General features: G+C 38.0%; 1 protein-coding gene across 15 annotated transcripts in view; it reads left to right on the forward strand.

Moving 5' to 3' along the window:
• The window catches only part of LOC110047477 (gamma-aminobutyric acid type B receptor subunit 2-like), a 66,042-nt gene extending 50,886 nt beyond the window's left edge, over positions 1-15,156 (forward strand). For all 15 annotated transcript variants that reach the window (XM_089277258.1, XM_089277252.1, XM_089277264.1 and 12 more), the window contains 12 exons: positions 193-315; positions 1,151-1,216; positions 1,838-2,062; positions 5,069-5,311; positions 6,231-6,294; positions 6,620-6,712; positions 7,074-7,224; positions 7,717-7,849; positions 8,327-8,434; positions 9,494-9,622; positions 10,144-10,482; positions 11,837-15,156. In XM_089277258.1, the coding sequence (XP_089133384.1) occupies positions 193-315; positions 1,151-1,216; positions 1,838-2,062; positions 5,069-5,311; positions 6,231-6,294; positions 6,620-6,712; positions 7,074-7,224; positions 7,717-7,849; positions 8,327-8,434; positions 9,494-9,622; positions 10,144-10,482; positions 11,837-12,094 (1,932 nt within the window). In that variant the 3' untranslated portion in view covers positions 12,095-15,156. The remainder of the gene's footprint in view (positions 1-192; positions 316-1,150; positions 1,217-1,837; positions 2,063-5,068; positions 5,312-6,230; positions 6,295-6,619; positions 6,713-7,073; positions 7,225-7,716; positions 7,850-8,326; positions 8,435-9,493; positions 9,623-10,143; positions 10,483-11,836) is intronic.
• Positions 15,157-18,085: the final 2,929 nt, after the last annotated feature.

Consider the following 18,085-nt stretch of genomic DNA (forward strand, 5'->3'; position numbering starts at 1 on the left):
AATAAAAATATAAATCACTTTATTTAAGTGTCAAAGTGTTAAGCACTGCTGTACTAATGGTGGACACTGAAATAAGCAAACAAATATTGTCCAAAAAATAACGCAGCGGAATAACAAATACCTGTATTTCGTGGTCTGACTAAACTCCACTTAGAATAGTAATTGCGAATTGTTCCTCGTATCAACTTTTAGGTAGTGAGTGATCTTATAAACCATCCGGATTTAGATGTCATCGGATTTGAAGCAATCAACACAGGTTTGCTGAGACACCAAAATATAAAAGAGGACATCAAAAAAAAGCTTAACAAACTGAAGGTAATAATTCACCCTAAAGACTAATCCCCCACACAGGCCTAACGCAGTCCATCTTAGGTATTAGATCACTCCCGGTTTCGGAAATCCTAGGAGAGACTAGAAATAGCCAGTCCTGTGACGCAGATTTTGCTCTCGTAGACCGCCAAAGCAGCTCTGTGGTACCATTATTCGCGAAAGACCATTGCTAAAATTAATTTGAGAGGGATTAGCTTGAAAATAGAGCCTATTTTATTGCATCTTTTCATCCTATCTTGCTTCGCTTGAAACCACTTAACTAAACTGAAGTAAATCAACTTTGTTTAACGAGGGTAGCACACCAAAGTCCAGCAACTGACAAACCTGGACCGCTCCTGCACTGCACTCGAGACCAAGCGGGTCAGGCTAGAGCCCTTGCCAGGTCATTGCTTTGTGTTTTGGGCAAGATATTCTTATCTTACAGTACCTCTCGAGGGGCATGAAAGGTTACCGACCAATGTAATGCTAAGGCCAGCCCCAGCCCTGCGATGGGCTAACGTCCCATCCAGGGGGAAGGAGAGTAGAAATACCCCTGGTTGCTTACCGAAAACCGGGATAAGCCTTGGCGATATCGACCACTTGGCCCATCATACTTTACCTTTACCAGTGAATCAATCAATCAATCAATCAATCAATCAATCAATCAGTCAATCAATTTATTTATGTCAAAACCCTTGACAATAATTAAGTAAGAGTATAATAACAAAAAATTAAAAGGAATTAATGTAAGAAAATGTGTAGCATAAAGTTGTACTACTTTCGCTATTTTTCGCGAAATAAATTGAAAAAATAATGAATTTTAATATGGAATTTTAATTAGGGATTGGACGCTAAAATATTTCTGGGCGAATTCAATAAAAGGGGAGCTAGTCTGGTGTTTTGTGAGGTGAGTTTATAACAGTGTAACTTTAACTTGTCTAGTTATTACCGTCCAATTCTAAAAAGTAAATTAATTGTCAATGCTTTTTTTAGTACAGTGGAGCCGCGCCTTACGACCGCCCCGTTAATACGGTCACCTCGTTATTACGGCCGCTTTATTCTGGCCCGAACAAAAGCTCAGTCAGTCATTTCCTTATTTACAGAGCCACTTTAATACGACCACCCCGTTAATACGACCAGATTTTTATCGTCCGTTGGTGACCAGATTAACGGGGTTCCACTGTAACCATGGAGTGATTCGAGAACCGTGGAAACAAGATATAAAATCCAGACCCTAACCCTAACCCTGCGAATGGCTCATTAAATCAGTTATCGTTTTTTTGATTGTACCATTACTACTTGGATAACCGTAGCAATTCTAGAGTTAGTGCATGCGAAAAGTCTCGACTTCTGGAAGGGATGTATTTATTAGATAGCAAATTGATTCTGGCTGGAAGTTATCAGAAATAGAATCATAGTATCTCTCGCTCAGCTATATTTTGGGTGTCTGAGCATTTTCATGTATTTTTGCATTTGTGATTAGCTTAACAACGATGTTGAAACGGGCGTCAAAATTTTTCAATTACAGGTGTTCAAGATGGACTTGTATGGACCGGAGTTTGTTTGGATCTTGCATCCGGATGCCGGAACCATAGAGGACTGGTATAGCATTGTTGAAAACGAGATAAAAACTAATAACAAGACCGAAGCTTGTACCAAAGAGCAGTACCAAAAAGCTGCTAATGGAGCCTTCATATTCGAGAAGAATATCTTATATCGATCTGATGAGAATACAACTACTGCCTCCGGTCTGGTAAGAAACATTTAAAAGCTCATAATTGTCAATGCTGTAAATCAGTGTGGACACTTTGTGAGGGTTAAATGATTATCTAAAACGGGCTAGGTCTAGGTAGAGGAGAATCCTTACACTGCAGTTTGGGAATAGCGCCAGCCTTAGGCAAAGAACAGCACTGCGATTAGGCGGAGAATACCACTTTAGTTTGCATTTCGTTTAGGGAAGGAGTATCACCTAGTCTGGGCAAAGAAAAGCATTATATACGGTCAGTTTGGTTAGGCAATGTCAATATCATGGTTGGGTAGAAGACTAGTCGTTTAAATTAATGTCATAGCCTCCAGTCTCTCTTAACCTGTGTGGCGAGGTGTATCAGAATCCAAGTCGCTTGATCGTAGGTTTGTCACCCAAAAATATATTTATCTTTCAAAGTTAAAAAGTAAAGTGCTCTACATCATGTCAAAAGATCCCATTACCTACTTTGGTCTTAGATCTAATAAAATGGAATGACTGCGTATCAAGCAAGATTTTTAACTGACAACATCGAATTTTATAAACTTGCGAAACTGATCTTCGATAAAAGAAGCCTTCTGATTGGTTTTCTGAGTGGTCAGGTTGGATTTTATAATAAGGGTAGCCCAAACATATTGCCTTCGCCCAAAATGTTCCCACGCACAGATCTTTTTTCTTAACTTACTAGGCAATAAGGTAAAGATAAATTTTTGCCTTTAAAAGGGCAAGAAAATGGAGGGTCACAGTGCTCGTCTTCGAGATATGGCGCATTGAAGGCCATGGGGTTTAGACGCTTTCGTAATTTTGCACGATCTTAGCTTACAACTGTCAGCAACAGAAGAAGCCACGTCAGTGACATTTAAAGGCGAAATATTTAGCGTACGGATTTTTTCTGTTTTCTTGTTTTTTGCTAAAATGGAGAAAATCAGTAAAGGAAGTGATCTTTGAAAAGAAGTTGCGTGACGTTGCGACATGAATAACGTACGCAGTAAGGATGCGCAGAAACAATGGGCGTGAAAGTCCTTGAAGCAAAAACTATATCTAAATAACACCGATCAGTTCTGTATGCGGCTGATTTGTTTTTAGCGAGAAAAGTGGCTCAGTGGGCCCTTTGCAACTAGCTAGGGTCACGTGATCAAATTTTTCCTGAAAAAATTCTGTATTATGGGCTGTAACTTAAAGAATCCCAGCATTCGCCAGAATATATCGAAAATGCCAAAATGGTAAAGTTTGAGGCCCCTGGCATTAAGAGTAAGTTTATACGACAGTTTGAATTTTCGGAAGATGTGGAGGGCTTGTATGGAAAACGTTGCTGGAGAGCAAGGCCTTGCTCTCCATCAACTTTTCCCATACAAATCTTCCTATTTTTTTCAAAAAATTCAGACCGTCAAAAAATCTCATTCTTTAACGACGGGGGCCTGAAACTTGTCCAGCATTCGCCAGAATATATCGAAAATACCAAAATGGTAAAGTTTGAGGCCCCTGGCATTAAGAGTAAGTTTATACGACAGTTTGAATTTTTGGAAAATGTAGAGGACTTGTATGGAAACGTTGCTGGAGAGCAAGGCCGTGCTCTCCATCAACTTTTCCCATACAAATCTTCCTATTTTTTTAAAAAAAATTCAGACCGTCAAAAAATCTCATTCTTTAACGACGGGGGCCTGAAACTTAGCCACTTTGATATTTTCCATTTCTGGCATTCGTTAACTTATAGCCCATAATTTTATGAAAATTAGGTCACGTGATGGCTTGGCTGCAAAGGGCCTATCCCTTTAAGAAATAGAAAACATATACCGCGTTTCTATCGAGTTTCCGTAGAATTCCTACTAGTATACTAATGCAAATGCTGCAATATGATTGGCTGAGCTACTCGTATACTATCAGCCATTAGAATGCAGTAGCTGTCGGTCGTCCACGAAATGCGACGTTTTTATCGTTTCTGCGAAGTTTTGGAAGAAAGTTTAGATGTAAATGGATACTTAAATTCCTGAGAAGACTAAACGAAGGACATAAATGGATTCTTGACTTTAAAAACTTGAAATTATTGAAAAACCGGTGAGCACGTAAACAACTGCAAATTTATCAAGGACAATTCAATACGTGCGATTTTGTTAAAGCGTAAAGTTCAATAATGCGTCGAAAAATATTTGGAAACCATTATTTTTGTTAATTTAAGTTAGAATTCTACTAAAACAATTAGATTATTCGGCCGAAGGCCGAATCAACTATTGCCTCATAGAAAGCGAGAGCTCATAATCTAATTGTTAAATAGAAACACGAGTGGAAGTTTGGGAGAGCGAGAAATGCTGTGGGAACACAAGCCGTAGGCGAGTGTTTCCACAGCTTTTTCGAGTTCTCCCAAACTTTCATGAGTGTTTCTATAACTCAATAGAAATACGGAGAACATGTTTCCTATTTCTTTCAGAAAACACCGCGACGAAAAAAAGGAAAACAACTTGTTAACTTTGATTATCAAAGTGTAAATTCTCTTTGCTTGCGCCATCATGATATCAACAGCTCGTGCTAGTTCTGTGTTTCTATCGAGTTTTAGTAGAATTCTACTGATGTACTAGTGCAAATGCTGTAATCTGATTGGCTGAGCCATCGCACACTATCAACCATTAGTGTCGAAAAAATTGCAACGTTTCCTCGTTTCTCCAAAGTTTTAAAAGAACATTTAAAAACAAACGAAACAAAATTTCCGAGAAGACTAAAAGAAGGGCATTTACGGCATTTACATAGAAATCTCGGGCTCATAATCCAATTGTTAAGAAACACGATTTTTAACCAATCAGCGCGCGTATTTTCTTAGGATTGTTTTCTAAATTAAATTATTGATACTCGGGAGAATTGAAATCATCCTTCATTTGCGCCCTCCCGTCACAAAAAGCAACAAGTAGCTTTATTTGCATGACTATACATTTACTTGTTTCTTGAGTAGACCGACCCCTTCTTTTCCCCCACCCCTCAATGTGCGGAAGACAAAGATGTATCTATTTTATTTCCTTGTCTTAGTCCCTGAGGGAAGTCTTCAGTAAACCAGAAGTGAAAAAACTCAGCGACGACTCAGACAAGATTGAAATGGCAACAGCATTTGATACGATGTGGGCCATCATACTAGCCTTGAAAGAAGCTAGCACCGCATTGCAAACAGCCGATAAGCCACTGAAGTATAATGTGGAAGAAATACTTGGTAGTTCCGCGGTAACTAGGACTATAGAATCAAAGCTCCGTAATGTGAGCTTTGAAGGTCTTACGGTAATTGCATTACATTTTTTTCTTCTTCTATTTTCAGTAGTGAAGTTTACGCTATTTATGTCATGATGCAGCTCTTTCATCTGCGAGGACATATGTTGGGTGATGTCTCAAGTAACGACTGTGAATAATAATAATAATAATAATAATAATATTGATAATAATAATAATAATAATAATAATCACACATTTAACCAAGGTAAAAACTATATAATAATAATCATCATCATCATCATCATCATCATCATCATCATAATAACATTTCTAAAGCGCCCTTTCCCAAGGGTCCAAAGGCGCTATTTGTAAGGTTAAAAATTCATATTACGAAAAGAAGTAAAAAGCTAAAAGATAAATTAAAATAAATAACTACAATAAAATTTTCAATTTAAAAAAGCACGCTTAAAAAAACTGTCATCAGGTCATCACATAATTAGGCTGTAACACCAGCAGTAATGGCCTAGACCTTTAAATTTCCTACAAAGCAAGGATGTTTCTATTCTGGAGCCCTAGCTTTTTAGGATTGACTAATAGCAATTAGTCAATCTATGAATCCTAAATTTGTAAATAAGCATAATTGAAAACAATTGTAAGTACTCTAGAATTTCAAAAAAAAACTAATAATCACAAAACATCATCATAAAAACTAAAAAGGAATCAACTTTTTTTCAAAAACGGTGGTAAATTCTAAAAAGCTAGGGCTCCAGAATAGAAACATCCTTGCTTTGTAGGAAATTTAAAGGTCTAGGCCATTACTTCTGGTGTTATAGGCTAATTATGTGATGACCTGATGAAATTGTCCTTGTCACCTGATGAACAATACTAGCGAGTAAGGTGCGTAGTGGGGAAGCAGCATGCAATGCATAAGCTGGTTAGTTCCCATTTATTGACCATAGGTAACGGTGTCTTTTTTGTGTGTTTTCAGGGTCCAGTTTCGTTTACTGGCAATGAGGAGAGGGAAGGAATAATAGTAGTAAAGCAATTCCAAGGTACATAGCTTTCTTGGTAGAATGTTTAAACTCGGAAAAGATTGGCCTTGTGTTAGAGCCGTATTTGATAGACTGACTTTGAATTGATCACTGAAAGTATCAATGTATTTGTTTTGCATTTACTGTGATAACTGTGATGGTAGCCTATGTGGGATGTAGATATGTAAATGTTGTTTCATGTTAATTACCAGTATCTATGATTTTCCTTTTGGAGCTTTTTATTGGTCAATACGCTGTAACCAGTAATGTCTCAATGAGCAGCAGTTGCGTACCTCAGGATAGCAGCAATGCACTAATTCTTTATTCACTTTGTCCCTTGTCGCAGAGGGTGGAACGAAGCTAGTACCAATTGGCCAACATTATACTAAACTAGACAAGTTTGACTTGTTTAACGCCACCAAGGACACTCTATGGAAAGGTACAGGGAAGCTGTCACTATTTAAATGGGTCTTTTTCAAGGCCAATATAAGGCTCACCAAGATAAGTTTTTTTATATTAATAACAACGTTGAGAGTGTGAAGAGAAGGTAACTAAAAGACACACTATTGACCGAACTCGCAGGTTACCAAGCGGCATGACTCAGCTGATGACAGCAAGTGCTAATGGATTATCCACTGTTTTATTATTATCATTATCATTATCATCATCATCAGCATCATCGTTATTATTATTATTATTATTAATAACACTATTATTATTATTATTATTATTATCATAACACTGACGGGGCATAAACAAAAACAGCATTTTAATTGTTTTTGTGTGTGTGTTACTCTAAGATGGCCGCACACCATTGGACCGGTCGCAAAAACAACAGAAATTGCAAATTATTACCTTGGAACTGTTCGTTGTCTTCTCAACCGCAGCATCCATTGGTATTCTATTAGGGATCGTGTTTCTGGTGTTCAATCGATACTACCGGAAGTACAAGTAAGTGTGCTGTAGGTATGCTTTCGTACTTTGGCATTTGCGTCATAAACTCCTCCGCTAAACTCCGGCTTGAAATAAGAATAAGTGACCAGTGAAAGGATACAAAAAAGGTCGCGGTCCCAGTATGGTCTCTTCAGATCTGAAATTTTTACTGTTCAGTCTAAAGCTCACGCATTTTCTTCAGTCAAAATTTATTTTAAAATGTACAGGCAAAATCTGGTCAGGTCAAAAAATGATCAACACTTGAGGACCCCAGAGTATCCCAGCTCAACCCCTTACAGCAAATCAGTCACATGATCAATTTATTACTTGTAAAGTTAAACATTGTCAAGGTGTTGTTTTTTTAAAACCTAAATTGCTTAATCTTAGTTTCAGGAAGTAGAGATGGATAAATTATGAAGATTGTTGTTTAGTAGCATTTCTTGGTCAGCGGTGCATGCGGTTTTGTGTGACGTGTAAAATCTAACTCATGTATGGCCACGCATTTAACAGGTTTATCCGGCTGTCGGCACCGCTGTTTAATGACGTCGTGGTGGTGGGTTGCATCCTGTGTCTCAGTACCGTGTTCTTATTTGGCTTGCGTGATTTTGAGGTGCCAAAAACAACCATGCCTCCTATCTGTAAGGTAAATCCAAATTATTGAAAAAGCTTAATTTTTCAAAAGATTTGAGTTTATTTTGGATTTTCCGCCTTTTTGTTACTATTTTTACAAATTTGGCAAATTTCAACATGCCATATTTTTTTAGTTAAAAATCTTTTTAAAGTAACTTTTTCACATTTGAATTTATCTCAATTTATCCTTTTAAAATCTTGCATTAGTTTTGTCAGAAAGTGAAAATAAAATTTTGCCGTTACTTTGATGACGACATTTTCCCGCCAAAAACCATTAAGATGAAAATACAACAACACAAAAACATGTTTCTTTGGATTTAAATTGTCCATCATGCTGCAAAGTGTGAACTCCATCGAATTAAAAACGCAAAAGTAGTTCTCTAATGACTATTTAATTTTTGGGCGACAGCTGAGCCGGCATGGTTGTTTTTATGGATGTTCTCTGGAGTTACTTCATTCTAAATACCACGTTTTTGCTTTTAAATGCTAGGCCCGGGCATGGATTCTCAGCATAGGATTTTCCTTGGCTTTTGGAGGGATGTTTATTAAAACATGGCGAATCTACAAGATTTGCACCAACAAGCGTCTTAAAGTTCGCGTGAGTATTGCAGTAAAGATACTTGGGAACAAATTCCTCACAAACGAATTTTTCCACGTGCTATTTAACAAATTGAGGTCAGTTTTTTATGCGTCTGTCCTCTTATTAAACTGACGTCAATTTGTTTTTTACAATAACAAGACCCCAAAATGGTCAAATGCCGAGAATAAATGAGGGGAAAAGACGCCGTAAACTTGCGTAAACAAAGATAAGTGAATTTTATTCAAAATGACGCGAACGTTGTCGATAGCTTTTCTCGCTTTTTGATTGGCTTCTTGAAAAAGACCATAAAATCTCATTGGTTAAAAAGGTGAACAGTTTGACAGCTGAAAGTTGAATTTGAAACCTTGCATAAATTAACATTTTATCCGTCTGTACTCTTATTGATGATAAAAATGAGCCAATCAGCGCGCGAGAAATTAGACAGTTGTTGTAAAAATGTAAGTTACCATATATCAAATCATGTTTGTGTTGAAAAAATAAAATAACCTTGGTTGAAAAGATCTTCAAACTATTAGTTACTAAGCACCAGTGTTATTATAGTTGTATGTTTATAATTTTCTTTTGCTGCATTATCTTCAGGACTTTCTTGTAATTTAAGTTAATTCATCTTCACTTTTAAGTCAGTGGATCTATGAAATTGGCTATGCAAATGCTCTGTGTGTCGTGTAGCTGTTTTGTGTTTTTATCCCAAAGGTCCATTGCATTGCATGTACCTTTATTCCCGTTCATCTATTTATATAATATCTTAATTGGCTGCCTGGCTCTACTGCTGACTCCCTATGGTTACTCCGAGATCCAGCACTCTGTCGAATTTTAATTTTCGTTTCTTTCAAAATGCACTTTAATTCGCAAGAACGAGTGCAATAAAGGTTGTCGTTGCTGTTGTTGCTGTTGTTGTTGTTGTTATTGCTGTTGTTGTTGTTGTAAAACAAGCCCAAAAGGAACAAGGATGTAGAAATTGGGCTACTTTTTACATCTGAGACGTAGCACCCTTAGTTTCCTAGGCAACTCGTTGTCTAGCAAGTGCTAACACGTGAATTCTTTGTCATTCAACAGCTGGGCCCATTGTCTGATTGGTGGATGCTTGCAATGGTGGGTGGGATTGTTTTGATTGACGTGGCTTTGTTGACCGCTTGGGAAGTTGAGGATCCGCTGAAATGGGAACAGCATAATTTTAATGAAGAGGTTAGAAAGATCAATGAAAACTCTCAGACAGATAAAGATTGTTTTATTTTAGTTTGTTTGATTAAATCGTGTTCTTATTGCCATTTTTATTGGGTCCTTTCCTAGATCCTTTCCTAGATCCTATTTACATTATTCACACGAATGAATGAATGATCGATCGATTGAATGACTGACTGACTGACTGACTGACTGACTGACGAAATGAATGAATGAATGAATGACTGAAAGCTTGCCGAGGTATTAAAGAAAAACTAAGCGTTATCAAAAGGTAAATGGAGACAATTGAAATAATTATACTGGTGATTACAACAAAACAATAATGCTTAGTAAGAACTACTAATGTACAAATTATAAAACAGGTAATATTTATTAGCTTAGAATAAACTCTCTACTCCTGCTATGATGTATAGGCCGACTCCTATCAGGGGTGGAAACGCTGATGTGAGATCTAACTGATTATAAACCTCTGCCAGGAATTAATAACGAGAAAAAACGTAACATCCATTGTTTTTTTCTTATAGCGAAATCCAGACACACCGAACATAATCATCATACCCACATTGAATACATGCACAGCTAAATATCTGACCGTATGGTTGGCTCTAATCTACGTCTGCAAGGGAATCCTGTTGCTGTATGGCCTATTTCTCTCTTATGAGACAAGAAACGTTGTGTACGCGCATCTCAATGATTCACGTGTCATCGGCATCTGCGTGTACAACGTGGTTGTACTGTCTACCATCGGTGCATTTTTGGCGCTGATTCTAAATACTGAACAGTATGAGCAGCTCTATGCTGCGCTCTGTGTGTGTATAATAATTCCCGCCATCGCTACCATATCCCTAATCTTCATACCCAAGGTAAAGATCAGGTTGAATTTGAGGGGCTTTGCAGGTCTTACAAAGACTAATAATAATGTACAAGAGAGCATGAAAGGTTGCAGAGTTAGTCTAGGCCTTTTATCCAAGGTAATTACTCTCGAGTTATTTTTAGATCTCTCCTAGTATCAGAAATCCCAGATGGGTTTAGAAGAAGCCAATCGTGTTACGCGCATTTTACTCACGTGGAAAGCCCAAGCAGCTTCACATGCATTTCTATCCTCCACGAAAACAAGTGCGCAACGCGCGTGGAAAATTATCCGCCGGAGGACTGGATACCATATCTAACGATTATTTGACAGAGGTTACCTGGACAACAAAGCCTGATCTGGGATTACAGTCAAACCAAGTGAAGCGTACCCCTTAAGATTACATTAATGAATTGATTATTTAAATATTTAACCCGCTAATCGTTTCAAGAATGGAATAATGAATTGACTATTTGAATATTGAACTCGCTAGTCATTTCAAAAATCAATAGTAAATTGATTTTTTTGAACATTAAACCCATTAGCCGTATTCTTGGAACGACTAGTGAATCCAATTTTCCAATAATCAATTCATTATTGCATTCTAGCGGGTTCAACATTCAAATAATCAATTCGTCAAGGTAATCTTGAGGAGTACGCTTCACTTGGTTTGACTGTAACTCTGTTACCGTTCAACCTGTCTTGTAATGTAACAAAGATGTTTCAACAGGTGTTATGCATGGTTACATTCACCACCAAGGCTCGTTTGCAGGAAATTTCCTCAAACCTCTGACCTCTTCGCGTTGTTTTCACTTGGCTGTTTTCATTTTTGCCGCTTTGGAAATCTAGTTGTTCCCGATGAAATTTACAATTTGCATTTTCAAACCGAGGCTTGGTGGTGATATAAGCTAGTCTGATGTCAACATGCATAAGAGCTCTTGAAACAGGGAATCCCACGTCGCCGATAATGGTTTTCATTAAAGTAAAGTAAAGTAAACATGAAAACTAAGAATACCTAGTAATGATAATAAAACAGATCTTAAAAGTTCATTTACATGTAGAAAAAGGTTATATTTAAAAAAGAGGAAAATTGGAATTATTTCTACACCGTGACGCCAACGGAAGTCGCTGATGGGAAGAGTTAATGTTGTGCCCGGTACTCTCTCTCTTTCTCTTCCTCAAACCAAAAGGGTCTTCGTGACGAGTTTAAGAGGGTTAACGAGAAAATTTCTTTAACCTTCTTAACGGTTAAAGAAATTAACTGAGTTAAAATGCTCAGATGAACATTTAATGTTGAAATATTCTCCTATGTTTGTGATAAAAAACGTTCTTTAATTAATGCATTTGAATTTTTCATAATATACTAGCTGGTTCATCGCGTGAAGATGAATTCTCTCGATGACGAGACAGGAGAAACGACGATAACCCACACTAGAGGCCATCCCTCCATGGACATCACCAGCACGTATTACGGGACTGAGATGGGAGGGGAAAGGTTTGTAGATGCTTCCTCAACAAACACGCTGTGTGTCCATCAAAATGGAGAACCCGGCCTCTCTCCGATTCCTACACCGACTCCTCCCGCCAAGATTCAAGAACTGTCGCCAAAAGCTCTTGAAGATTGAGTCCGGAATGTTTTGAATTATAATATGTATAATTTGACTACACGAAAGCGTTAGCATGAGACAAGTTAAAACTATAAACTTCATTGCGAGCTATTGACTTAGTCTTCCTGTTGGCATCTTTGGAGCTATGGAAAAGAAAAGAACTCGTTTTGAAACACATTGAGAAAAATACATTCGATGTCACTCAGTTTCACGTATAAATTCAATTGCTTATTAGCTGGACTTCTTAGCTGGACTTTTTAGCATAGCTCCTTAGCTGGACGAGAAAGTGCGTACAGTAGAGACATTTGAAAGCAGTGCATTATATGACGAGAAAAAAAAAGTGGTTCTAACTTGGCGAGTTGCAAGATTATCTTTGACAGCTTTACCTGAAACGTTCAGTACACTCATCCTCGTGTTATGGTAATACAAAATACTGAAATTATTGGTGGCCAAGCAAAATAGAGACAGTATTTTTATTGCATCTCCCCAAAAGAGTAGTATTCAGCCTTACCTCTTCATTTGCTAATCACTCTCGGTGATACTCAAGTTCTCCGGTGGACGATTTGAGTGGACGATTTCAGTACACTCATCTTCTTCTGATGGTATTGCAAAAGCGTTGAATTACTAATGACCAAGCAAAATGGAGACAGTATTTCTATTGGATATCCCCAAAAGAGTAGCATTCAGCCCGCCTCTTCATTTGCTAAGCACTCTTGGTGATACTCAAGTTCTCCAGTGGACGATTCGAATGGATGATTTCAGTACCTCTTCTTCCGATGGTATTACAAAAGCGTTGAATTACTGATGACCAAACAAAATGGAGACAGTATTATAATGGTATCTCCCAAACGGTTAGCGATCAGCCCGCCTCTTCATTGGCCAACCACACTCGGTGATACCCAAGTTCTCCATTGGATGATTTGAGTGGTGCAGATTTGTTGGTGGTTGGACCAAAGGCCGTTGTCATTCCCTCATACATGCCGAGGCTGTCGGCCACAATCAGCACACAGTTGGATGCATTCATACAGTTTCAGCCAGCATTCATTTGCACAGTATCTCGCTGTTCTTTGAACAACGCTGGACAATGATGAATTTCAACGAGCGTTACGTATCATCGCGGACGGAATGATCTCATCGACGACTTCGAGTCCTGTCTTGTTTTGTGAAGCAGATCAAAACAACTGAAACTCAAACTGTTCCTTCCACAGCACTCTAGCGAGACGTCTAAGAAACAACTCTCCAACGTCGACCTTGCCATCAGAGATATAATTGATCTCAATTTTTCAAAGCAAGGATTTTTTCCCAAGGCCCTGTGGGGAGACTTGCACCGTTTACAAGGTTCTTTATTACTGGTCAAACGAAACAATAGGTAGACAACGCAAACAATACCCCCAGGCCTAAGAGCAAAAGAGGTGCAAATTAAAAAGAACGAATAAAAATAGAGCTCTTGAAGAGGTGCAGGTCAACTGAACCCTGTGAGAGCGCGGACAATGTGGAAACTTATCCACGGCGGAAATGTTACGGCCTTAGTTAAACATAGCCTTAAATTTAATATATTCGTGTACTAAAGAAGTAAGGTACCTAATACTTTATAGCGGAATGTACATGCGGGAAACAAAACCCAGAAAATGAGAATGAATTCAAGATCTGACAGAAAACAACTTCGCAGACTCTACCGGAGAAAAACAGGCGCCGTAATAATATGCAATATGAGACAGCCGTGTTTTCGACTTTTTTCACATAAAATGCCTGTGTTATTTCAATGAAGTCCTAAGCCTTAGCAAGCTGTTAACCAGCTTTCATGATTAATTAACGATAACCGTCGAAAATTCATTCAGCTGGTTTTTTGAGACCTTAATAATTATATACTGTTATTCATAATTGTGTCAATATTGCATCTTTATCTCCTCGAGTCCTGACATCGACACACAAGTTCTTCCCTCTGGTCTGGGTACATTTCTTATACTCTGAGTTGTGAGAATTCAAGATAATGTTACGCGGGAGTGTTACGTTAGCCTACTTTAGCCGGCTCGTTTCATTTCATGTGAACTGCTTGAATAAATTTGTACTCATAGTTGAAAAAGGCTGGATGACGATCAGTTTTTAGGTGCTGGTTGATTTTACATCCAGTTTCAGTTTAGTCTGACAAGATAACAGAAAACAGTAAAATTCGGGGCTTGAAAAAAAGGAAAAATACTTTAGCAAGTCTACTTTTAATATCAATAATTGATAAATTATTCTGAGCGTTTGTTCTCACATCGGAAATCGTCAAATCTTCGGTGAAGTATTCGTAAAAAGCTTCGGATTAATCTCGTTCCCAGATCTCTTGTGGACGAAGCCGAAGGGAGAGCTGGCCAAAGCCGATTTGTACCACGTGTCAGGAGTGTGACAGGCGAGGCAAGTGCGCATGCCCAAAATAAATTCCCAAAATAAATTCCCAAAATGGCGGAAGAGAAGGACTCAGAAGACTGACTCAAGCGTGTAGAATTTATAGGTTAAGCCACGTTGCAGTATTTTTAGGTTAGCTTAGGGTCAGGCAGAGAATTAAGTTAGTTGTGAGTTTGTTTTGTAGGTTAAAGTTAGCTAGCAAATATTGTAAGCAGCATCCTTGCTCGTCGCTGTGGAAGTTGCCCCTGGACATGGCGTACGTGTCAAATACTGAATTTGACCGCGCATTGAAGTTTTCCTTAACTGAACGGGGAACGCCTGCGTTAAAGTTAAAAACTAAACAGCTAGAGGCTCTGAGAGCTGCGGTGCAATCGCAAACCTCTGGTTGGTATTTGTTGTGTTTTTGTCAAATGTTGCACATTCACCTGACTGCGCCATATTTGTAACATTTGACACATTCAAGTTTGCCGCGGAAAACCGCGTAAATGTTCAAAGAAGGGATTGGAGAGGAGTCAAATTCAGCAGCCAATCAAGAAAAAGAAATTTTCTTACTTTGCCAGATCTCGCCTTCGGCTTCGTCCACAAAAGATCTGGGAACGAGATTAGCTTCGGATATCAAACAATAGCGAGTACTGTCGCGAGCACTCGAGAATACTCCGAAAGTTGTCATTCTAATAAACTGCTTGACGAAATCTGCGGGCTCAGAATTTGTCATCACTGGACCGAATCATGGCCAAGAAAAGGCAAACAGTTGGGTTACTGATTTCCTGATCACAACGAAAAACAAAGCATACATCGGGCCAGCAAGAAATAATAAATTGAACCGATATCAAAACTAAGAGTGAAAACATGTAACCTGTACTAAACCAAGTCACGGTTGGCTTGGAATTTACTGCTCACTGGCTGAAAAAAACAAATGTTTGCATGTTGCTCAAGTTTTGTTTTGAGGAGATCACAAAGCCGAGCAAGACTTAAAACCAGAGAAAAGAGTTTGCCTTATTTCTTTGTCATTTTTGGTTTCGCCGTTGAAAACTGCGCTCAACAAGTAAAACAATTCTTGCCGTTGCCAAACGGTGATTATGGTATTCAAAAATATTTTCCCACTTTCCCACTTCTAGCTACTTCTATTAGCTTTTACCGAACAACTACGCTCGAGTTTCTTTGACATCACCCCCTGTAAGACTAACATGTTTTTTGATTGGGTTATAAAACAATAATAAAACTAACAAGAACGTAGCTTCCCAAGTAGACTCCTTTGGGTCAAAAATATTTCACAGAGAAGATAACACTTAAAAAGTTTTAAAGAAAGTCATGTAATTTAAGCTTTGATGACATAAACGTGCCACTGAAAATGCAACGCTTCAAGAGATTTCAACTTTCAAATGTAGCTAGGAGTCTAGCAGATAAACATCTCTTTCCACCATTTTCTCTTGCTCTTACCCATGGTACCAATTTCTTGCTTGATGGAAAAACTTGTCACTGAGAGTCACTTGTAAAACTTGCCTAATAAAAAACAAGACTATTGCAATTCGTTGCTTGCTTAAGGGAAAAATGGATGTCGAACGTCGATATGACCAATTTGTGATTACATTGAATTTAGGGCTCATTCAGGCTAGGCCTGATAGGGGTCCCTGTTATTTTATAAAAGCAAGTCGCTTCTTTCGTTAAGTACTCGGTCCAGTTATATTAAACAACTAGATTAAGAGCTCTAGATTTCTATCACGCATAGAAATCGGGTGCTAATTATCTGACTGTTTTAGTATAAATTCACTAGTCGTTCAAAGCCTCATCGAACTCCTCTTCAAACACACTTCGAAAAACGCAAAGAAGCTGCCGCCATTTTGTTAACACACTAGAATAAATAGTGGGTAGCGTAGCCAATAAGAGAACAACATTCGTGATAGAACTCTGGTATATTTATGCTAACAATGGGTATGGTGGAGGAATGGGTAACTTCAACAAAATGCTTTAATATTATAAGACTGAACAAGCTATTGAAAGTGTCAAATAGTGAGGTAAACACAGATGGCGGACTTGGCCCTTGGTTTGTTGAAATAGGCGCTCTGTACCCCATGCGAAGAACTTTACAAAGTGCTGCCTCAGTGTGGTCTGCCTTGAACAACAAAGTTAACATATTTGTGGTTGCGAAATGTTATGATGTGATAATAGGAGTCCTGCGTGGAGAATATGACCACCGGCCGGGGCTTTGAAATGAGGGATCAACTTGTTGATCTCTAGCCTGAATACCGTTCTACTCTTCCTAATAAAGCATCAACAGGTCTTTAAACTTATGTAAAAACAAAAGGAACTACGTTGGCCCAGCCGACTCGTCTTCGTATTCAAAGCTCGAGACCAGCTAAGCAACACAACACAAAACGATGAGTAACATAACATTACAACTACAGTAACAGGGAAAAGACTGATCATATGACTGATCAGAAAGAAGACTGCGTGTACGAAAACAGTGAAAAATTAAGTTCAACAAATAAAATAAAAATAAATTAATAATAATAATGATAATGATAATGATAACGATAACACTTTATTTTACGAGGATAACATTGATTACTGCTGACTCAGTAGTTTACATAATGGCCCTCCCTAGGCTAATCTAAAACCAAATTGTTCGAAAGTAGTTCGACGTTGTTCGATTTAGGAGGGATTTCATTATAAAAGTAAACGCTAAAGCGAAAATCGTTTCAACCGTTTTTCGGTCGACTTAAGTGTTCCGTTAATCGAACTCAGAAACCAGGCTGTACAGAATTTGGTCAAGTTTAATAGTTGCCAAAGTTTTGATGTAATGCATCGCAGGGATAACTTACGTCAGAATACATAACACAGAAAATGAACTGATAAAGCCTCCTTTGCAGGGAGATACAATAAAATTGTCAGAATTGTTAATTACTTTTATGCGCAAAACTTTCATAGCCGACGGAAACCGCAGCAAAAGATTTTTTTCGGATTACAAAATGCGTCAATCCTGAGGTATAGTATAAATCGACATAACTTTGAACGGAAGAAGCTCAGTTTCCTTTCACCTTTAAATGTTTATGTGGCAACGTTTTTTTCCTCTGCAGTTTTCTCCTAATAGGTAAATCGACATTGGTAAATGTTGCCGTCGAGTAATTAAGGCGACACTAGCTTTTGGAGTTCAGGCGTTTCATTTATTTGCTTTCACATGGGTTTTTGAAATAATCTGATAACATTTTTCAAGTCAGTGTTCTAATGAAAGATAACCGACTCGTTTATTATATTCAAACTCCACCACTTAAACTGAAAACAGCGAACAGGACGATTTAAAGTAATTGAAAACTTTTAAGAGATTCGCTCTTTACTGTAGCTTGAAAATCTTAATTTTATTAGCAAAGATTTTTTGAAAAATGTTTTTTTTTGTCACCTAGTTAGTTATGCTAACGCTCTCTTTGGAAAGGTATCCAGACTCAGTAAACTCCACCAAAGTCGTTAAAAAAGCGTATTTTTAGTCGTGAATATTTCATTACCACAAACTGATTCTTTTTAAAATCCAAAGATGTTTTGCTTTTTTTTGGCAGGGCCAATAGATCACTTGCAGTCACTGAGCAAACTAAAAATACCTGACAAAATATTAAACGCGAAAAGAAA

Source organism: Orbicella faveolata, unplaced genomic scaffold, assembly GCF_042242905.1.
Source record: "Orbicella faveolata isolate gen_17 unplaced genomic scaffold, um_ofav_v1 contig_46, whole genome shotgun sequence".
NCBI classification, from domain to species: domain Eukaryota; kingdom Metazoa; phylum Cnidaria; class Anthozoa; order Scleractinia; family Merulinidae; genus Orbicella; species Orbicella faveolata.